Below are 23,373 nucleotides of genomic sequence, written 5' to 3'. Positions count from 1 at the left end.
GAATAATGCTATTTGCAACAACATGAATGGACCTAGAGATTATCATACTAAGTGAAATAAGTCAAACAGAGAAAGACAAATACCATATGATATCACTTACGTGTGGAATCTAAAATATGACACAAATGAACTTATCTACGAAAGAGAAACAGATTCACAGACATGGAGAACAGACTTGTAGTTGCCAAGGGGGAGGGGGTGGGAGAGGGATGGGAGTTTGGGATTAACAGATGCAAACTATTATATATAGGATGGATAAATAACAAGATCCCACTGTATAATACAGGGAACTATACTCAACATCCTGGGACAAACCATAATGGAAAAGAATATGAAAAAGGGTATATATATATAAAGCTGAATCACTTTGCTGTACAGCAGAAATAGCACAACACTGTAAATCAACTATACTTCAATAAAGCCAATTTTTTAAAAAGTTCCCTCTATAAGTCACTTCATTATTATTAATCGATACATTTTCTCAATTAGGACAAATTAGATTTTCTCAACAAGCAATTATCATGGAATATGGAACTATGATTCCTCCTTCATCTATCTGGAGGTATTTTAAGATATAAAACTAAGACAAGGCTCCTTCCCATGGTATTATATAACATTAACTGGTCCAAAATCAAGACTCTTAGGGACTTCTCTGGTGGCGCAGTGGTCAAGAATCCGCCTGCCAATGCAGGGGACACAGTTTCGAAAGAGCCACAGCTATTGAGCCCATGTGCCACAACTACTGAAGCCCGCGTACCTAAAGCCTGTGCTCCGCAACAAGAGAAGTCACAGAAACAAGAAGCCCTCGCACCACAACAAAGAGTAGCCCCCACTCTGCACAACTAGAGAAAGCCCGCGCGCAGCAATGAAGACCCAACACAGCCAAGTAAATAAATAAATTAATTAATTAATTAAAATGTGTAAAAAAAAGATCAAAAAGTTAAAAAAAAAGAATCTTAAAAGTGAGTTTTTCTCTAGTTCATTTCTGTAAAGGATCAGTTGTGCTACAGTCACTACTAATTGCCATTTTGCATAGAGTTTCTCAAGTAGCCAGAAGTTTGGGAATGCTAAAGAAGTACGTTTCACCCCCTTAGAATAGCTATTAGATCTGGAAATAAAATTAAGCTTCTATAAGCTTAATTTATTTAAAAAAAAAAAACCACTGTTGTGAAGATTATGGGTCCACATCCCATCCTAGTGCCACATACACACAGCTGTCACACGCTGGACATTAATGATTGTTGTGCTAGTCAAGGGTTATATCTGGGGTTTGAGTGACAGCTACCAGTGAGACAATTCTTCTGACCTGGAAGCATTCAGCAGCATCCTCAAAAGTTAGAGTTGTACTGCAAATGTCTGAATATCCCATTATGAGTCTATTATCTTTTTTTAATTAATTAATTTGTTTATTTATTTAGGCTGCATTGGGTCTTTGTTGCACTGCACAGGCTTTCTCTAGTTGTAGCAAACAGGGGCTACTCTTTGTTGTACGGGCTTCCCAGTGGGGTGGCTTCTCTTGTTGTGGAGCACAGGCTCTAGGCAAGTGGGCTTCAGCAGTTGCAGTGTGTGGGCTCAGTAGTTGTGGCACACAGGCTTAGTAGCTCCATGGCATGTGGGATACACCCGGAGCAGGGCTCAAAACCATGTCCCCTGCATTTGCAGGCAGATTCTTAACCACTGCGCCACCAGGGAAGTCCCATGAGTCTATTATTAATGAATGTGTTTAGGTAGTTCTTGAACCTTTTCTCATGCATTTGTGTCTACTCCCAGTCCTTAAAAGATACTCTAGTGTAGTTTCAGCTTTGCAAGATGAAAAAGTTCTGGAGATCTGTTGCAGAGCAATGTGAATACACTTGATACTACTGAACTGTACACTTAAAAATAATTAAGATGCCCCCACTCGCAGCAACTAGAGAAAGCCTGCGCGCAGCAACGAAGACCGAACACAGCCAATAAATAAAAAATAAAATAAATAATTTTTTTTAAAAATTAAAAAAATAAATTAAATAAAGGGTAAATTTGGCCTAAAAAATAAAAAAATAATAATTAAGATGGTAGATTTTATGTTACACCTTTACCACAATTTAAACACTTTTTAAGATACTCTAATGTCAACAACTTGAAGTCCATTAATGCAGTGATAAAGTAGCAGATTCTGCCTTTGCTTATTTTTCTTTCCAGTTTAAGAGCTAATTGGACTGTCTTCATTAGAAGACAAGTGATAAGAATTAACCACATCAAAAGAACTTTTTGTTTTGTTTACAACCCTAACAATGAACTGTGGGAACAAAGGCGTGCACCTAAGCACAATAGACCAACTTGTCAGGTTCAACCAGTGCCCTTTGGATACGCTGATGGTCTCATAAAGATGGCAGGTCATCCCCAATGCTACCACCACAGAATTGATCATGCAGCCGTGGGCCTCTTTTGGTCTCAGGACTGACGTCTAGGCTGGGGGACATGACACCCTAGAGAAGTGATGGGAGATCTTTGGCCTTCAGCCTGATTTCTCCTGACCAATCAGAAGAGAACCAAGAAATGGTCAGCGCCCATGGATGCAGATGCAACACGGGGCCACAAGGGGGCGGTGTGAGTCCAGACCAGATTTAATGTCTCCTGCTGGATTTGTAGCCTGCTCCGAGTCTATGTATCTTTCTTCCCTGCTCCTTCCCTCTCCTGTAAAGGGTCTTCTGTTCTGCATGAGATTTGTCCCCTTCAGCAAGAAAAAATTTGCCGCTTTATACTTATAGAGCCCATTCCCATTACATTTCTGTGTGGGTCAGTAGCCCTCATGCGGAAAAATGTTCCTCTCACTTGCACTAAAGTTTTTGAAGCTTTGGGAAAACGTCAGAGTCCACAGTGTCAAAGCACATAGAACGTGCCGTAGGGGTGGGTGCTGGCTCTGCTGTCTGCTCACAGATTTTAGCTCCCACTGTGGGGCCGAGGCCATGCAGGATACAGAGGTAGATAGGTCCAAGGGAGCTATCAGAAAATGCGGGTACGGATGTGGATGGGAGAATCTGTATTTTCCAAAGCTCACTTGCTTGTGCTGGACAACACTGCATCTATGCACTGAAGCATATAGGACAGTAACATCGTAATAATATTCTTTTCTAAGTCACTTTAGAAAGCACCATCTTGAAGAACTCTTGCTGACCTTATGGGGCTTTCCTGTGGAAAATGGGAGCCTGGAAGAGATTTTTAAGCAAGGACTAATTTAATTGGGTTCTAGAGAGATGCTTGGGCAGCCATGTGGTAGCTAGATTAGAGATGGGCAAGATCCTGGAAAGGGACAGGGATGCTGCCGTATCCAGGTGGGAGATGATAAAGCGGTGGTACTGGGAATGGAGACAAGAGGACGGGAGGGCAGCAGGCACATTGAAAAAACAGAATCCACTGTGTGGAGTGCAGGACAGAGAAGTTAAGGATGACTTGGGTGAATTCACTAAGACAAGTTTTACAGGAGGAGAAGTAAGGATGGGGGCATGGACTGAGCATCATAGAGGCCATTTTGAGTGTGAGGTACCCTTGGGACATTCAGGTGGCGGTGACCAGGTGACCACAAGCAAGAAGGTCAAGTATAGTAAACAGGACTTCCCTGGTGGCACAGTGGTTAAGAATCCGCCTGCCAATGCAGGGGACATGGGTCCGAGCCCTGCTCTGGGAAGATTCCACATACCACGGAGCAACTAAGCCCGTGCACCACAACTATTGAGCCTGTGCGCCACAACTATTGAAGCCCACGTGCCTAGAGCTCGTGCTCCACAACAAGAGAAGCCACTACGAGGAGTCCGCGCACCACAATGAAGAGTAGCCCCCACTCTCAGCAACTAGAGAAAGCCATGTGCAGCAACGAAGCCAATAAAATAAATAAATAAATTTATATAAAAAAAATTATAGTAAGCAGAATAATGGCTCCTCAAAGATGTCCATGCCCTGATCCCCAAACTTGTGAATATGTCAGCTTACATGGCAAAAGAGACTGCAGTTTGATTAAGTCAAGGATTTTGCAATGGAGAGAGTAGCCTGAATTAACCAGGTGGGCCCGATCTAATTACATGCGTCCTTATAAGCAGATAACCTTTCCCAGCTGTGGTGAAGGAGAGACGTGACTGAGGAAGAAAGGTCAGAGAGATGCAACATTGCTGGCTTTAAAGATGGAGGAAAGGGGCCATAGCCAAAGAATGTGGGCAGCCTCTAGATGCTGGAAAAAGCAAGGAAGTGGATTCTCCCCTGGAGCCCCCAGAAAGGAACACGGCCCTGCCAATACCTTTCCTGCAGCCCTGTGAGAACTGTGTTGGAGTTCTGATCTCTAGATGAGGAAAATAATAACTCTGGGTTGCTGGAAGCCATTGTTTGTGATAATTTGTTGCAGCAACAATAAGAGACTAAGACATTGATAACAGATGCAGGTACCTAGCCTGCCCCGCCCCCCTTACCCCCACCTTAGGGCCACTGTCAGCAGCCTTACCCTGGTGATGCCTAGTGCGCCAACATTCTCGCTGTAGGAGGTGGTGCCATTCCCCGTCCCCCAGACCCCTGCCAGCAGGCAGCCCAGGCCCTCGATGCCGATGCCTCGGTTGACCGCGTGCTTTGGAGGGGGTGGCGCCCCCACCAGGCGGGCACAGGCATAATAATCGCCTATTGACTCCACCACCGAGGAGATCACACCCGCGATGATCCCAAAGACCCCAGCCAGGCTGATGGTGGGGAGGCCCCACTGTCCTGAAAATGCAATGCAGAGGGAATATTAATCCGGATGATAACAGGCTGTTGGACCCCAAATACTTTCTTTGCCAGAGGGTTCTCTGGAAGGCTTTAAAGACCAGGCAACACGTCTTCCAACCCAACAACGGTCCTGAAGCTTTGTCTCCGACTCCTGCTGTACCATGCCTCCCTGAGGGTCGGTCACGTGCCCTGACCTTGAGGTCACAGTGCACAAAAAGGACTAGAAACCGGGCCTCTTTCCAGGAAGGCATGAAGCATTTTGAAGCCAGCATTCTTACTCAGGGAGGCCCTAGCTCCTCGGTCCATGAGGCCAGCCCCCCCACCCCCCATCCCTGCACTGGAATGGCCTTATTCACACACCCTGAGTCAAGAACTCAGGGAAAGGAGACCAGAAGTGGCCTAAGGGATGGCCTTGACCTGCAACCCAGAAATGTTCTAGTTCAGTCCCGAGTCTCCCTTGTGTGGGATCCACGAATTCTACGAGGAGACCCAAAGGCTGGCTAAGAGGTCGGGATCCCTCTGCGCTTTCCCCACTCCCAGCCTGTAGGGTCTGAGCAACGTGGAGGAGGGGATGAGGCGTGTGGGCCAGGAAGGAGGTAGGTCTGGCAGCGGGAACATTTGGTCTACCGCCCCCCAAAGGTTCTTGGGACAACCCAAGGGTCTCCTTCTTCCCTTCGGGGTCTCATACGGACTCCCCAGGGCTCCCTCCTTGTCAGATCCCTTGGAAGAGATCCCGCCCAGGCTCTAGTCATCTCCCCGTCCGGTGCCCTGAGCCCCATGGGCAGTCCTGGGAAAAGTGTGTCCCAGGCAAGAGGGCCCCATCTTCTCCTTACCTGGGTAAGGGAAGCGAAACCAAGGAGCCTGGCTCAGGACGTCGCCTTTGATGTCGGTGCGGGCCAGGTACCCATAGGCTGTGGGTGCCTTGGGGAGGGCGTTGGTGATCGTAAGCACGAAGCAAAGCAGCCACGAGAGGCAGAGCGCCGGCAGCACCTGCGGAGGGAGGCGCAGGTGTGAGGACACTCGGCCCCGCCCCCTGCCCCGCCCACACCTCCTGGAGGGGGCGGGCAAAGGAGCGAGTTTAGTAAAGCTCTTTGAAATGAGGAATTGTTGGATTCCAAACCCTTCCAGTAACACCAGGAATCTGCTGTCTCAGTGGATACGCTAAAGAAACAGAGAAAATAAACTGTGCCGAGGCCTTGTGTTATGCACAGGCAGAAACGTCTAGGAAATCGGACATATCCTGGGTCAGAGGGATTGCAATCTGACTCCCTTTCTACTGCTGGCTGGTCACATGACCTTGGATCAACCTCCCTGAGCCTCAGTTTCCTCCTTTGTGCAATGGAATTACAACCATTGCTCTGCAGAACCTGAAGCAGGATTTGTTAAAGCGGGGTCCTCAGATATATTGATTTTTAATCTCTGATAGTAGAACCCCAAACATCTGTATTTTCAGCAGTGTCCCCAAGTGATTCTTAGGCACACTGAACTTTTGAACCACTGGCCTACAGGGTTGTTGAGGGATCAATGAGATCACTATGTGGAAGTGTCTTTTTACAACGTAGAATGTAGTTCAGATAAATTAAAAAACCTGAAAATACATTTGTGTCAACATTGTGTTGGCAACTACACCTACTTGACAGAGTGGATTCCTTTCAACAGAGAAGGCTCTGAAGAAGGAGGCACCATCACTGTCGGGGGGATCCAAATTATCCAGGAGCCAACAAGAAAGAACCTGGTCTAAGCAACTTGGCCCTTCGTTTTGCACCCTTAGTGGTGAGCCTGGCTGTCTCCCCCAGTGCCATGCTATGAGGACGGCCCAGGGACACCGGAAGACTGTCCCACAGTGGTGCCCAGGGTGGCAACCTGGGGCGAGTTCTTTGCTCCTGGGAGAGAATTGAGGAATTAGCTGGGACAGCATCACAGCAATGCTCCCACCACCTGTGGGGCAATGGAGGGGGCTGAGGAAGAAAGGCCCCTGCAGGTGGAGAGCATCTGACTTGGGGGCCATCTGGGAGAGAAAGAGGCTGCCCCTCACTCTCCAGGTGAGTCAGCTAAGAATGGCAGAGGGTGGGGAGTGCTTCTTACAGGGAAGAGCTGAAACAGGTAGAACTTAGAGGTGTGACACTTCTTCTCTCGTCCATAAACAGGCACAGGCACCGCAATGTTTTTCAGGTACTGAGAAAACAGCACGATGAGGAAGATGGTCCTGAAACAGAAACAAACCATACCCAACCTGGCAAGCTGGGGCCGGTCACAAGCGAGGGTCCAGGAAGCTGGGCCACCACGTGTCTCTGGGACTGGGGTTAGTGGCTGTGCTGCGAGGGTTCCCTCCTAGGTCCTGCTCTGCAGTGTAGGCAGCATCCTGCCAGCTCTGAACAGGTGGACAGGCCCCTTTCAGAGGCTGCTGCTGACTGAAGAGGAAGAGTGGGCAGGGACTAGTATTCCTTGGGCCCTGAAAAATAAGCATGGCAGCTGCATAGATCCAGACTGAAGCCAGTGAGGCCAGAGTCAGAGACCATCTTCTCTCCCAGGTGGTCCTGCAGGTCCTTGAGGTCAGACCATGATGGACAGAGTGAATGAGCACATGCAGTGTCATCCCCAACTCCCTTCAAAGCTCTGTTTAAATGTTGAAGGCCTCTTTTTCCTGGAAGCCTTCCTGATGCACCCCCCTCCATAAGCTGGCTGTCACCACCCCATGTCCCAAACAAGCCAGCACTCTGTGACTCTCATCACTGTCTCCTGGTGTCACAGATACTTGGACCCAAGTCATCCCTCTGCTACACTACAAAATGCTTGAGCTGGGGCCATGTCTTTGCACCCTTCCCAGGTGCCTGAGGTTTACACATATTTGCTCAGTGAAAACCTAGGAGGCAGGGGACGGGTAGCATCAGCTGTCTGTGAACCCTACACTAAGTATGTTTATACCCTGCCTGTGATGAAATTGTCTGTGAGGACTAATAACATAATAAATAGTAATAATACATTCCAAGTAGCCATTTCACTGCTTTTTAAGGTATCGTGATGTTCGTGAAAGTATTTGTAAACCACCAGAGCTTGCCAGTATCCAGGACTCACTCTTCTTACTGAGTAATTGTCCTCCAAAGAAAACTTAGATGGTCCTCCCTCCCCGGAGGGCACTTACATGGCAGCAATCCCCCAGTGGATCCCAGCATGGTTGCCTGCAGAATCGAAGAGAGGCAGGGCCACCAGGGAGATGGTCGGAGCAATGGTCAAGGGACCGATGAAGCGCATGAGGAAGCCAATGAGGCCTGAGAAGCCCACCAGCATCTGGACACAGGAAGAGACCATGATGGCTCCCTGCAGCTGAAGAGGAAGAGTGGGGCTCAGTACCTGGGAGCCTGCGGTCCAGCCGGGGCCTCAGCCCAGCCCAGGCCACCCGGATTGGTGGAAACTTCAAAGGCAGTGCAGGGGCAAAGCTGGACCCCAAAAGAACCGAAGGAAGGCGAGCTCTGACCTCACTCCCCTCTCTAGCCCTCTATTTCCAACTGTTGGACATTTTCACCTAATGTGAAGTTTCTCAGGAAGTAAACTTGAAGATTATCTATTGATCACAGTGGTAACGCTGATGACTCGTAATATTGGCATCACCCAGTAGTGTACTGAATACCTTGGTGCTTTATTTTTCTCTGTTTTCCTACTTTCTGTTGCAGAGTTTGGCAAAGGTTTTCTGCAAAGGACCAGAGAGTGAATAGTTAAGACTCTGTGGGCCCTACAGGCTCAGTCCAAACTTTCCCAGACAAGACGGGAACAAATGAGCTTGCCTGTGTTCTCACAAAACTCCACTGATAGGCACTGAAATTTGAACTTTGTGTAATTTTGATACATCATAAAATATTACTCTTCTTTTGATCTTCTTCAACCACATAAAATATAAGACCATTTTTAGCTTGCAGGCTGTATAAAAAACAAACAAAACAGGCAACTGGCCAGATTTGGCTCATGGGTTGTAGTTTGCCAGCCCCTGATCTTTTTGGACTGATTGAGTTTACTTCTCCTTCTTCACTTTACTAATTTGGATGTTATATATTCTATTTTATCCCTAAAAACTTTCCTTGCTTTGAAGTCTGCTTTTCCTGAAAAGAAAGAAATCTGACTCCTGCTTTCTTCTGATTAGTGTTAACATGGTATATTCTTCTCCATCCAACATATGGTTGGGTCTTGTTTTTCATCCACTCTGACAATCTTTGACTTTTAATCAATGCCTTTAGGCAAATGACATTCAAAGTGATTATTGACATATTTGGATTAATATCCATCATATCCACTACTATTTTCTACTTGTTGCCCTTCTTCTTCATTTCTGTTTTTGCCTTCCACTCTTTTTCTGCCTTTTGCGGTTTTAGTTGAGCTTTTTATATGAATCCATTTTCTCTCCTTTCTCAGCGTATCTGTTATCCTATTTTTTTCCCATTAGTGGTTGTTCTAGAGTTTGCAATATACACTTACAACTAATCCAAGTCCACTTTCAAACAACACTATACCACTTCATGAGTGGTGTGAGTACCTCATAGTAACAAAACAATTCCAATTTCTCCCTTTCTAGCCTTTTTATCATTGCTGTCATTCATTTTGCTTATACATAGGCATACATCAGTATATAAAAATTTTAAAACCACCATAATACTGGAAGGTGAGGTTTAAATTGGTCTAACGTGTTGAAAACTGAGCTTGCCATCTCTTCTCAGAGTTTTCTTTTTCTGCTACCACCATTTCTCAAAATATAATCATTATTTACTTGTCCTCTGTATTACTTCTCATCTCCCAGAAAGTAATGACATCCCTATCGGTCCTACATTTTTCTCACTTTCATCTGTGGCTAGTATTGTGATGTAGAGTTGGACTGCTAACCATTGGTAGCTTCAAGTCTTGACATGTAATGTGGACAAATATAACTCATTGAAACATGGAAACTCTACCTTAAATTCCAATAGGCTGGCTCAGTGAATTAAACCAATCCATCAATTAATAAAAGGAGACTGAAACTTGCAAGAACTTTCCCTTGTTTACAACACTGGTGGAAAAACACTGGACCAGCAAATGGAGTTAAAATACCACAAATAAGACTCTGGGTTTGCGCTCACTGTTGTGTACTTCGAGGTGATGTGGGAAAAATATAGTGGAGGCTACAGTCTTAGAGCTGGGCAAGAGGAACCCCCACCGTGGGCCCTGTGCTTTAGAGCAGGGGTTGGCAAACTTTTTCTGTAAAAGGCCACATAGTAAATATTTTAGGTTTTGTGGGCTCCTTGTAGTTTGTCACATGTTCTTTTTTTAAGTTCTAAACAAATTTTTTAAATGTAAAAACCATTCTTAATTGGTGGGCAGAGGAAAAACAGATTACAGTCTGGATTTGGTCCAAAAGCCATAGTTTGCTGACTCGTGCTTTAGAGGACTCACAAACACAAAAATAAACAGTAAATGTACTAAAGAAAACAAGGTTGTGTCTGTCACTTGGAATCCTGTGCTCGGTGCAGGTACAGCATGACTTAAACATCCTCTCTCAGTACTAATACTGTGTCCTCAAAACACAAAGTAACTGCTTCTGAACACGGTGAAGTTTTGGACCATTACAGTGTTGAGACAGAAACGTCATTAGAACACAGGAAGGTTTCAAGCAGCAGAAGTGCTTAGGTAGGAGGAGAGACAAATTAACTTGTCAGATCTTTCTTCTTGGATAGTATGAAGGCAAGAGATTCTTGCTTAAGAAATTATAGTTCTCAGTAGGTCTAAGTGAAAGGGAAATCCTGCCCCTGGCGTCTAGAGGAGTAGAATAAGGAAATTGATGAAATAAAATGTATATTTTAAGGCAGGACAAGAAAAAAATTACACATAAAATTCTCTCTGTGTGTTTGTTTGGGCCTCTTCCCTCCCTAACGTGCAGCGTGCACCTGCATTACACAGCAACCAGAGCTCCTCTAAGACGGGAGGGCCTGCTCAACCGTAAACATCATTTTTTTTTCTTTCTTTTGATGCTAGCAATGTAATTTCTTAAAAGAATAGCGTTCTTTCCCAGCTCTGTAGGGGGCTGTGGTGACTTGCTGCTCACTTTGTGCGTGCTTACCTGGACTATGTATCCTTGGTGAACTTTATGTAAAGCATCCGTATGTCATTTTGATGTTCGATCCTTTGTCTTGAAAATGTGTATGACTGTGCCTTCAACTTCCGACAGGTGGAAGAGTTCCCAGAGCTTTCCCAGAATCTGCTTCCTAGGCTTATAATCCTCAGTTTGGCTCGAATAAAATTCCATTTTTTTTTCTTCTTAACTTGATAGTTAATTGAATTTTCGTTGACAAAATCCACTTATCCTTCACTTAGTTTTAATTTGGATTTACCAAAGCCAAGGATTGGTTCCCTGGGGGAGAGCAGAAACCAAACCAGACCCCCCAAAACCTCAAACCACATGTGTTTTGTGATTCGTGCTATTGATGATATAATCTAACTAGCCTGCACTGAAGAAGAAATACATCCTGCTTTGGAAAAGGTGGTACAACACACAGCATTTGGAGACTGGCCAATTGACCAGGCAAAAATCCAGGGCCCACCAGCTTGACCAGTGAAATTAATTCTTAGGTATATCTTGGTCTGGAACTACATGGAAAAGTTCTTTAAACGTTAAAAGCCCCTGTGAACTCTGGGTCCACCTTGAGAAAAAAAAAGGAAGCACAAGGACTTGATAGATCACTGAAGTACATCCACATCTGGGTGCACTGTTGGACTGTATATCAGAGCACAGGCATGTGCAGAAACGCTGCTTTTCAAAGGGAAGAACAGTAGAAGGTTCTGGCTGAAATTCACAAGTTATGGCTTAGACTGGTGTCCTTACCAGCACAGTGCTCCTGAGATAGCAGAAGTGTCGGTGGTTGAGTCCACGCTGAGTGAGGACTGACCCTGGCAGATGCCAGGTGCTTCAGCTCTACGTGGGGCATTTGGTGCGGAGGTGGCCCAGAGAAGCTACTCGACTGCTCTCCCTTTGAAAGACCATTCCTAACTAGTCTGCTACTGGGCACTGTTTGGAATTAGAGCATTACTGAATTGCACCAAATAACTCCAAGATCAGAGATCCCAATGACATCTTGAGTGATATCGGAAAAACATTCAGATAAGGAAGGGGCTCATCAACAGAATTTGCTGATTAAAGGGAAATAACTGCATTCAGGAAAAGAAATGGCAGTTACACAAGGAGGAGTTCATAGGATCCACAAGTAAGTGACAGTCCCGTGTCCCCTGGGTGGATACTACCTCACCAGATAATCTAAGTCTAACAACAGAGACTTGGATCCCAATATGTGGGTCTTTGAATTCAAAAAGCACTGGTTGGAGTCTTGCTAAAGTTGCTGCTCACCCACCTGACAAAGGCTGAGACTGAAGGAGTGTAACATTCCAACAGAAGGACCTTGATGGAGGAAGGAAGGCAAGTCTAAGTCCAGCCAATGGACCGAGCTGTGTGTGATATGACTGACAGTACACACGTAAATCCCCAGAGTCATCCCTTTAGAATTGCATAGGTTCTCGGGCTGTGGCCCATGGACTAGCAGTTTGGTCTGGTAAGTGTATCATAGAGGCTCTACTGAAACGTCACCTTTACTGGGATAGGACTTTATAGTCAAACCTCCAATACTGGTGGTTCACGTTGGTGCCCCTATGTCTTAAAAAAAGGAAGGAGGTATGATTTTGAATGTAGTCACTAGGGCCCACAAGATGACTCCTCGGGCCACAAGGCATGCACACGTGGGCTCACAAACCACATAATCCCCATCTCTATCTGAAGTCGCTTGCATTGCTCAGGATGGTCGAGATGGACAACAGCGATGGGCGCAGGTGCTGCTGGTGGGAGAATAGGAGGCTAAGTGGCCCATTGCACAGCTGGCAGGCTGCCTGTACTGGACAGTCCACAGAGCACGGGAGGTTTTAACACTTTTTAAAACTGGTATGGACAGTGTTTCTGGTTTGAGCTTTGCCTATCCTGCCACTGAAGCCCTGGCTCAGGCTACAATAAAGAGACTAGAAACCCAGATTGCCCACCAGTATGAAGACCAACTTATATAACAAACAGCTCAAGGATCACTTTTCACAGCATGAACAAGACAGGAATGGACCAAGAAATACAATATCAAGTGATCTTTTCATATTCCATGTCACTTTCCCAAAGCAGTGGAGTTATTGCAAAATTAGTATGTGTGCTTTAAGCAACAAAATGTGGGTGACAAAGACAGGAAGGGCAGGCTTTGCAGGGTAGGATAGTGTAAGATCAAGGCACAAGTGGGGCACTAAAGTGAGTCACCAGTGGAGCTGTTTGCAAAGGACAGATCGGGAAATGAGAGCATAAAGAAACCCTGTTTTCCCAGGACTAGGGATTTGGTTATGTTCCCTAAGATAGGAATAATAAGAATCAATTTAATTTGATTTGTTGGAATTCTGATGGTATTTATGGACTGGTTTGGAAAGTTTGGTGTTTTTCAGGATGCATCCTACCCAGTGGAGAGGTTACAGTGACAATATATTTATTAAATCATTTGAAAGTACCATGGGGAAGGACACACAGGAGGGTTTCACAGTGTTACTTCTCCTGCCCACAATTTAAAGGCTAGCAGAAGAGCGCTCAACACCACTTCTTCCAATAGGAGCAAGGAAATGGGTTAAGAAGGGCTCCTGGTGGGCAAAAAGAAACATGAGGGCAGAAAGAACTGGAGTTACCAAATCATTGTACCGAATAATGCTATTTTTGCCCTTTGCATTTAAAATGCTGGAAATAAGAACATGATTTCCTGGTCGTATTTCTAGATATGTCTTCAATCTGGGATGAGGGGTGCTTGTATCAGAGTTGATTCTACCAAACTGAAGCACATCTAATAAAACTAGACCCAGAGTATACTGGGCTGTACTGGATGGACAATGAGGGATGGCATGTTGTGAAAATAGCCAATATCTACCGTGATACTGGCATATTTAGGACATGATCTGTTGTTTGAACTTTAAGATTAAAATGGGTCATGGACTGATTATGATACTCAATGAAATGAAAGTCATGGAAATAATGATAAATAACAAAGTCTATATTGGGATATTGAGCTCCAGTCACCAGCTAACGTAGTAAGCATAGGGGCAAAAATGACCCCAGCTGGCCAAACAGACTTACAAGATGAGGACAGACCATCATAGTTAATTCTAAACCATTCAATAACATCATAAAAGAATGATACAAGTTTACCATCTTGCACTCACCAGAGTGGCTAAAATGAAAGAGAGAAAATGTTGGTGAGAATTTGGAGTGACTAGAACTCACATACGCTGCTGGTGGCAGTGTAAATTGGAACATCCACTTTGGAAATGTATTTGCTAGTGTTGACTGAAGTTGAACATATACATACTGTGATGGGGAATTTTATGTGTCAACTTGACTGGGCTGAGGGATGCCCAGATAGCTGACAAAACATTATTTCTGAGTGTGTCTGTGAGGGTGTTTCCAGAAGAGATTAGATTTGAATTGGTGAACTGAATGAAGCAGGTGGCCCTGCCCAGTGTGGGTGAGTGCCATCACCTCTGCTGAGGGACCCAACAGAACCGAAAGGCAGAGGAAGAGCTAGTATGCTCTCTGCTGAGACACCCATCTTCTCCTGCCCCCAGACATCAGGACTCCTGGTTCTCAGGCATTTGGAATCAGTTTAGGACTTACACCATGGTCCCTCCACCCCACCCCCACCCGCCATTGGAGTGTTTTGTCAGTTCTATTCCTTCTCACTGATCAAATCTGGGTAAGAATAGGAATCTAGTTACCATGTTTCCTCTGTCTTCCCTCTTCCTTCATCTTTCACATATGGAGGATGCGACCCTTATTGCAGCCATGAGGCTGTGAGGATGCTGGACATGGATTGGGTGGGTTGCAGGGTGGACCTTGGCTGGGCTAAGGCTTGTTAGCTTGACTGCCAGGGACATCTAGGGAACAGACTCTGCTCTAGGTCCATAGCCCTGAGTTCAGGAATGTCCTTGGTCCAGTTCTAGTGAGCCTGGGGGAGGCAGCCCTGAAGACAATAAGTGAGGGCTGGATTCATGCCTGAGCAAACTACCTTGTACTGTAACTCCAGCACCACGTGGTGCTTGTATAACTCTGCCCCTGCTCCAGAGGAGGTGGTCCTTAGCCTCGCTCCAGGCCTACATATTTAAGTCAAGCTGGGAGGGAGATGGCTGGACTTCCCAGAAATCCCAAGTGACAGTCACTCTTTCATGTAGTACCCCACCCATGGCCCATCCTTGACCCCTCACCTCCTAGGCCAGGTGAGGATGTTGGGGTCTGGAAGCTATCAGGTCTACTGTCCCTGAGGGTGTGGCTGTGCTTTCTGCTGAGAATCCTGTATGCTGGCTTCCTTATATATTGTTTAGATAAGCCAACCTGGAGCATGGCCAAACTTCAGAGCTTGCTTCAAGGCCACCAGTTTCTTTCCCTGGATGATACAACTGAATTAAGCAAGGGCCAAGTATCTTAAAGCCTGGAATCTTGCCTAGCAGTGAGTTGAACAACGAATGTTGAACACATGAGTCAAACCAGGAGCACCTGTTGAGGACCACTCCATTCCCCTCACCCCACCCCCTAGCCCCGATACCTCTCGGATCCTCTTCTGCCATTCCTCAGTGAATTCAGGGGAGCTGGTGTTCACCAGGCTGGCATTGAGTGTCCACATGGGGCACCTCCAGGTGGGAAGGGACAGCATGGCCAGGGAGGGTGCCACAAAAGCAAATGTGCCTCCCTGGAGAATGGGTAGCCTGGAGGAGGGGAAAGGAGACAGTTACTCAACAACTCCTTTAGCACTGGTCTGTCACTGGCCCGAATGGAGGCCTTTTAATCCCAAATCCTACCTTGGTTTCAAGCCAACACATGATCCCTGCAGTTCTCAGTTTATAGGGGACTCCTTCCAAGCTCCAAGTCAGAACGCTGCCAGACTTTGGACAGGTAGGAGAGGTGGAGAGGGAAAAACAAGACAACCTAACCCCCATCCTGGAGATGCAAGCCCAGGAGCAGAGAGTCAGGTGCTGGGAAATGGTCTGGGGACAGCAAAGAGCACAGGGAACAGGTTTAGTGGGTGCCATAGTCTTCCTCGGTCCCAGAAAATCGTCCCCAGACCCCAGGATCAAAGCACAGTTCACACATGTGGAGCTCCCCGCCTGACAAGAGATGCACAGGCTAGCGTCCGGGTGGCCAGATGCCTGTGCATCTTCAAAACTGAACAGCAATCCCAGACATCTACCTTCAGGCTCCTTTTTACCACTTGGATTGGTCAGGTTTGAGGTCAGTTATCAGGGCGTGTCCCCGACCCAGGCCTTTCTCTCTCCTGGTCCGTGTCTCACCCTGGCCTCTGTGAGAACTTCGGGCAGTGTCCACCTCACTTGTCTCCCTTCAAGGTGAATGAAGCCTGATAAGTCAACCTCCAGCAACCCTCTCTTACTAGAAGGTCAGAAGCTATCAAGGCTAAGCCAGTCTCTTCACCCTGCATATTAGAATGGGGGTGCGGGGTGGGTGTGCAGAACAGAGGGACCTCAGCTTCTTGCTTGCACTTGTCGCTAGAGCACACCTGGTTTAGGTACTTTTTCTTAACAAGACTAGAAGGGTATTTTTGAACTCAGGATTCCATGAAGACAGCTTAAAGGGTTATTTTTGAGAATGACTGAACACATTGTATTTAATGAAAATACGAAGTATACAGAAGAGTTTTGCTGCCTGAGTGGACTCTGCCCTGACCGAACGTAGGAATCAGCAATGTCCGGGCAGCACCCTCAGAGGAATTAGAGGGCTTGTCGGGAGGGTGCACCCAGGCATGGGGAGGGCTTTCAGCTCCAGGTGATTCTAATGTCAGCCAGGGCTGAGAACAACTAATCTAGACTCATAAGTCTAGACCCATAAGGCTCCAAAATAGATTGGAATATATGGCACACACAGGGCAGGAACACAGGGGTGCTGGAATGGGTATGTGTGAATAATTTTTTTAATTAAAAAGTTATGGGGGGGGGGACAATGTTCATTGCAGCACTATTTACAATAGCCAGGACATGGAAGCAACCTAAATGTCCATCAACAGATGAATGGATACAGAAGATGTGGTACATATATACAATGGAATATTACTCAGCCTTAAAAAGGAACAAAATTGGGACATTTGTAGAGACATGGATGGACCTAGAGACTGTCATACAGAGTGAAGTAAGTCAGAAAGAGAAAAACAAATATCGTATATCAACACATATATGCGGAATCTAGAAAACTGGTACAGATCAACTGGTTTGCAAGGCAGCAATAGAGACACAGACATAGAGAACAAACATATGGACACCAAGCGGGGAAGGTGGGGGGGGGTTGGGGTGGGATGAATTGGGAGATTGGGATTGCCATATATATATATTGCTAATAAGAAAAAAAAATCAAATTGTACACTTAAAAAAATTATGGGTGGAGATAAATTAGGCATTTGGGATTAACATGTACACACTAATACATATATAACAGGTAAATAACAAGGACCTACTATATAGCACAGGGAGCTATACTCAATATCTTATAATAACCTATAATGGAAAAGAATCTGAAAAAGAATATATATGTATGTGTATATATATATATATTTGTATAACCAAATTACTTTGCTGTATACTTGAAACTAACACAACATTGTAAATTAAATATACTTCAATTAAAAATGCACAGAAATTATGAAGCTAAGTATCTTGACAGAGAAGGGAAACATGCTATACTTGTATCATTGCAAAATCCCTTTTGAGCTTTTAAAATGAACATAGAAATCTTTGCATATCACATATACAGAGAGTACACAATACAAGACTCGTGTTTTAACTTTTTGCTGTAATTCCATATGTACAATTATTCAACAAATATTTATTGAGAACTTGCTCTGCAGGACGCACCGCTTGCCAGGTATTGGGGAGATACCCATGGTGAGTGAGACAAAACTCCCACTTATCTTCTAGTTACACATTTCCCTGTTAACCCTTGTACCAATAAACTAAGCACTCACAGTAACTTACTCTCGGGGGTTCTTTAAACACCTTATGATTATGTTTACAAGCGCTCCACCATTGCTATGCTACCATGGCCTCAGCCATTTCAGTTTTACTGGGTTCCATGAGGGCAGGGGTGATTATTTTTCTTTTCCATCCCTCCAGCATTGAGCCTAGTGCTGCAAAAACCTGTTGACATTGTGTTTTCTCATTTAATTTTTTTTAGTTTAACAGGCATATAATGAAACCCTAACGAATGTTAATTTGCATTTCATTGTCATAAAAGATGTACTCTCATTCACGTGATTTTATGTCTGTTTTTCCTTGTCTATAAACTATCTACTCATTACATAGAATTTAGATACTGTCAAAATATATTTATAACAATTTTTTCTGATGGTGAGCTTTATTTTCATTAAAAAAAAAAGTTCTCTGTTAGTATACACAGGAATTTATCCCCAACTTAGAATTCATTTAAGGTAGTATTCAAAATTTTCAAGTAGTTCTGTTATGTTATTTTCATTCAAGATTACTATATGCAGTTGGGATAATGTGATATATGGATTTTCTGCCTTTGTTTTTTTCTTTTTTTTTTTTGTGGGGGGTGGGGAGGGCATGCCACACAGCTTTCGGGATCTTAGTTTCCCCAACCAGGGATTGAACCCAGGCAACAGCAGTGAAAGCGTGAAGTCCTAACCACTGGACTGCCAGGGAATTCTTTCTACCTTTTTGTAATTGATAAACACCTTTTATGTTCAAGAGCAAGATGAATTTTTTCCATTTATTTACTAGAGCGGATTCTTGTGTCCTACCTTTAGATTCACACAATGTATCTGTAAATTCTTCCTTCATTATCCCATACTGAGACCTTCCAATCCTATTTTCAATCCATTCCTGTCCCCGTCCCCACCTCATTTCGTTATCATTCATTTCTTTCTCATAACTTCTTATTGGTACCCTTTTGAGAGAGAGGGATATACATATATTTCTTGCATTTCTGCTAGCTTTTCTTTCATGCACTTTCCTGGTACATGTTTAAGATGCGTGCATTCAGTATCACTACTCGGCTTTCATTGACCTATGCACCTTTTACCCTTTATGGTGACTTTAATGTGTATCTCAGTGCTGTTTTTAATTTTACAGTTAATTTCATCTGCTAGCATGATGGCAATTCCTATTTTTAAAATTTTCCCACGAATATGATTCACTATTATACATGCACCTTCTGATTTAGATGTCTCTCTTATAAAGGTTGTTGATTTTAAAAACTCAACATTTTAGAAATAGAAAGAGCTGTCTGAAGCATATCCAGCCTGGCCTTGTCATTTTATAGGTAGGGGACCTGGAGGCCAAGGTCACAGAGTTAACCAGGATGAGTGCTTGGGTTTCCTCATTGATCACCGCTGCCCTATGACACCGGTTAAGAGCATGGTGTAGACAAAAGGTGAATTAAGTCTGGCTCTACCTTATGAGTTGTGTGACCTAGACATGTTGCCCAACTTCTGCAAGCCTCAGTGTCCCCTTTGACAAAATAAAGATAACAGTACTCTCCCAAGGAGTAACTGTGAAGATAAAACATATGTAAGTGATTAGTACAATGCCTGGGGGAAGAGGAGAGCTCAATAAATAGAGTAATTTTCATTATTATTCCCTCTGAAATGTGTGGCTACTTCTGGAAAAGGTAGTGTTCACCAGAACATTTTCTTACTGTTTCCTCACATAACAGGTGTTATAGTGTGGACTTTTTTTTTTTTATTTAAGCTGTTGTCCAGCATTCCCATTTCTTGTGGGTTGGTTCTCTAAGATTTGTTTCCTAAGACTGTCCCTATCCATCTTCCTCTTCCCTCCACCCTTTACCATCTTATCTGTCTGCTCAAGTCTGAAAAAGAAAACTCCCCACCATTTTCTTTTACAGCAATGACTTGCATGTAAAATGTCAGTATCTGCAATCTCAGGAATGTCTCTTAGACGTTTGATAGGATTGATATTTTAGGTTGTCAAAGCCACAGAAATGTGTCCATGGGGGTATTATTAACATCTAAGCTTATATAGTATTTTAAAACTACACAGCATTTTCATATCATTATCTCAAGAGTACTTCAAGGTGGGTAGGACAATACTGCATTGTCCCTGTATGAGGAAACTGATGCTGGGGGGAGGTGCCAGGGGCAAGGTTCAGCCGGGAAGGGCAGAGCCCTGACCAGAAGGTCTGAGTCACAGGGCCAAATTGAGACAGTGTGTTCACTATAAGAACAACTGATAGGAAGACATGTGGTAAGATCAAACTTCTTAAAGAGTTTATGATAACGATTATGTGGGAAATTTTTCCCCTCTCTTAGAGTCCCATTTGGGCCCATAAAACAGAAACAGCTAAACTTTTGGAAGTATTGGGAACCCTTCTCTCTGAGCTCTCATGTACTCTTGATAAAAATAATATACATGACACCTGTTGAAGACATTAAGGCAGACTTTATTCAAGGGGGGCTACTACAATGGGGTTTTATAATAGGGGAGAGAGATCAGGCTCATCTCCCAGTACAACAAGGAAAAGTGGGAATGAATAGCCAAGGAGCAGGGTGGGGGTCAGTGGATGGAAAATTACTAAGAGGAAGCATCAGGGGTAAGGAGAAGATTCTTGCTGAAGATAGGCAAAGGTCTCAGATACCACCTGGGGATGATGGAGAATGAGGAACCCAATCAGAGAATGAGCGTGGGGATTCTGGCTATAGTGACTGACCAGGATTCTTGCTAAAATTTGACCATGCAGAGACCTACATGGAAGCTCAAAAGTCAAGCCTAGTTGAACAGCTGTCTATTGGATTTAGCAATAGGATGATCATAGTTGATCTTGTATGTTAGACACTATGACTAAATAGATCTCTCCCAGTTAAATGATAAATACACTCAGCACAACATGGGCCTGTATGAAATCCTGCAGCAGAAGGGGGAAGCTTGCATAAGGCTTCCGAGTTCTTAAAACCACTTTGGAGACTAGAAAGCAAGGGAACAATGCTTTCAAAATTCTGAAAAAAAATTTATTTCCAACCTAAAATTCTATAAGCTATCAATCAAGTATGAGAATAGAATCAAGACATTTTCACATTTGCAGAGTCCTACAAAATTTACCTACCATGTGTTCTCTCAGGAAGCTACTGGGTAATCATGTTCCACCAAAAAAGGAGGAAGACATGGGAACAAGAGATCTAGACTTGAAAACTGACATGGGGACTTCCCTGGTGGTCCAGTGGCTAAGAATCTGCACTCCCAATGCAGGGAGCCCAGGTTCGATCCCTGGGCAGGGAACAAGTTTCCATATGCTGCAACTAAGAGTTCGCAAGCCACAACTAAAAAGATCTCACATACGACAACTAAAGATCCCAAATATCGCAACGAAGATCCTGCACAAGGCAATGAAGATCCCACATGCTGCAACTAAGACCTGATGCAGCCAAATAAATAAATACTAAAAAAAAAAGAAAAGAAAACTGACATGAAGGGAATTCTGAAGATAAGGGTAAAGAGACATCTCAGGATGACATATTTAATGTATACCAGGCACAGACAGAGATTGCAGCAAGTCAGAGAGCCCCAGGAGGTAGTTCATCAAGAAGATGAAGCTGATAGGCTACCTGATATGATGAAATTATTAAGAAGAGATCTAGACAACAGGCAGGGGGTTTAGCATTGAATTAAAAATAAATGGATAGGACTTCCCTGGTGGCACAGTGGTTAAGAATCCACCTGCCAATGCAGAGGACACAGGTTTGATCCCTACTCCAGGAAAATCGCACATGCCTCGGAGCAACTAAGCCCATGTGCCACAACTATTGAGCCCATGTGCTGCAACTACTGAAGCCCACATGTGTAGAGCCTGTGCTCCACAATAAGAGAAGCCACGCAATGAGGAGCCCACACACCACAATGTAGAGTAGCTCCCACTCACCGCAACTAGAGAAAGCCCGTGTGCAGCAACAAAGACCCAACACAGCAAATATATAAATACATTAATTAATTAATTAATTAAAAAATAAATGGATAGAAACTTATGAATATTAAAAACAGAAAGATATTAAATTTCAGGGAAAACAAAAAGTTGGGCAGGAAAGGAACCACTATGTGATTCAGCTCTGAATAGCATCACAGTCATTATAATGTGAACAGTCAATATTGACCTATGCTGGGAAGGTACGAGAATACGAAGATGGAAAATATGCTTGTGTGTGGTGGGAGTGAGGGGCTATGGAAGAAAATGAAATCATAGTCATCCATATTGTCACTTTAGTCAATAATGCCTAAAACAGAAGTGTATTAATTAGAAATTTGGTGGAAAATACCTAGATAATCAGCTTGTCTTAGAGGAAAACATAGGCAGAACACTCTGTGACATCCATCAAAGCAAGATCCTTTTGGACCCACCTCCTAGAATCATGGAAATAAAATCAAGAATAAACAAATGGGACCTCATGAAACTTAAAAGCTTTTGCACAGCGAAAGAAACCATAAACAAGACTAGAAGGCAACCCTCAGAACGGGAAAAAATAGTTGCCTATGAAGCAACTGACAAAGGATTAACCTCCAAAATATACAAGCAGCTCATGCAGTTTAATACCAAAAAAGCAAATAACCCAATCCACAAATGGGTGGAAGACCTAAATAGACATTTCTCCAAAGAAGACATACAGATGGCCAACAAACACATGAAAAGATGCTCAACATCACTCATCATCAGAGAAATGCAAGTCACAGCCACAATGAGGTATCACCTCACACCGATCAGAATGGCCATCATCACAAAATCTGGAAACAACAAATGTTGGAGAGGGTGTGGAGAAAAGGGAACTCTCCTGCACTGTTGGTGAGAATGTAAGTTGGTACAGCCACTATGGAAAACAATTTGGAGGTGCCTTAAAAAGCTACAAATAGAACTACCATATGATCCAGTGTGGGAAGACATTCTGGAACCTTTTTGAAACATTGAAAATGTTGAAGTATGTGGGCCGAGCGAAGGGATTCAGAATGTCCTGCTTGAGCAGTGGAGGAGCTGAGGGTGCGAGGCGTGGAGACTAATATCACCCTGTTTGGTCCTGAGGGATGGCTGGTTAGCCAAAGACGGGTAAGATTCCTCAGAGGAGGAACAACCTAAGACAGGCACAGCCGCAGAGGGGCCAACAGGGGTGGTGCATAGAGCCTTCCTTATATCACCGTGTTTGGCCCTGGAGGATGACTGGTTAGCCAGAGACGGGTAAGATTCCTCAAGGGAGGAACAACCTAAGACAGGCACAGTCGCAGAGGGGCCAACACGGGTGGGGCACAGACCCTTAATCCTTTTGAGAGAGGTCTCCTGCCCCCAGGGCTGCTTTGCTCTCCACGCCCAGCTCAAATCAGGACCCAGGAGGCAAACAAAGATCATTGCCCCCAGTCATGTGAGGCCTTTGATTGTTTATGGGATTAACCTGGGAGTGTTAGACCCTTAGGCTATGCTGAGAACTCAATAAAAGCAACGTGGGATCAATCAGCAAGGCTCTTGATCCTAGAGGTCTTGAGTCCCCCGGTCCCATCTTTCTCTTCAGTCTGTGTCTGTGTCTTCTTCAAGCCTGCGGCACCCGTCACTCACCTCGAGTCACC

The 23,373-nt window shown here is 44.4% G+C and overlaps 1 protein-coding gene across 1 annotated transcript in view; it reads right to left on the bottom strand.

The window, feature by feature from the left end:
- Window positions 1-23,373, bottom strand: part of LOC130850835 (solute carrier family 23 member 1-like) — a 59,690-nt gene that overhangs the window by 11,255 nt on the left and 25,062 nt on the right. The window contains exons 4-8 of the mRNA XM_057730217.1: window positions 15,345-15,504; window positions 7,871-8,052; window positions 6,814-6,934; window positions 5,562-5,718; window positions 4,472-4,725 (exon numbers count right to left, since the gene is read on the bottom strand). Coding sequence (XP_057586200.1) covers window positions 4,472-4,725; window positions 5,562-5,718; window positions 6,814-6,934; window positions 7,871-8,052; window positions 15,345-15,504 — 874 coding nt within the window. The remainder of the gene's footprint in view (window positions 1-4,471; window positions 4,726-5,561; window positions 5,719-6,813; window positions 6,935-7,870; window positions 8,053-15,344; window positions 15,505-23,373) is intronic.

Source organism: Hippopotamus amphibius, chromosome 4, assembly GCF_030028045.1.
Source record: "Hippopotamus amphibius kiboko isolate mHipAmp2 chromosome 4, mHipAmp2.hap2, whole genome shotgun sequence".
Taxonomy (NCBI): Eukaryota; Metazoa; Chordata; class Mammalia; order Artiodactyla; family Hippopotamidae; genus Hippopotamus; species Hippopotamus amphibius.
The sequence above is the reverse complement of the archived record's forward strand: the minus strand, read 5'-3'. Positions and strand labels throughout refer to the sequence as shown.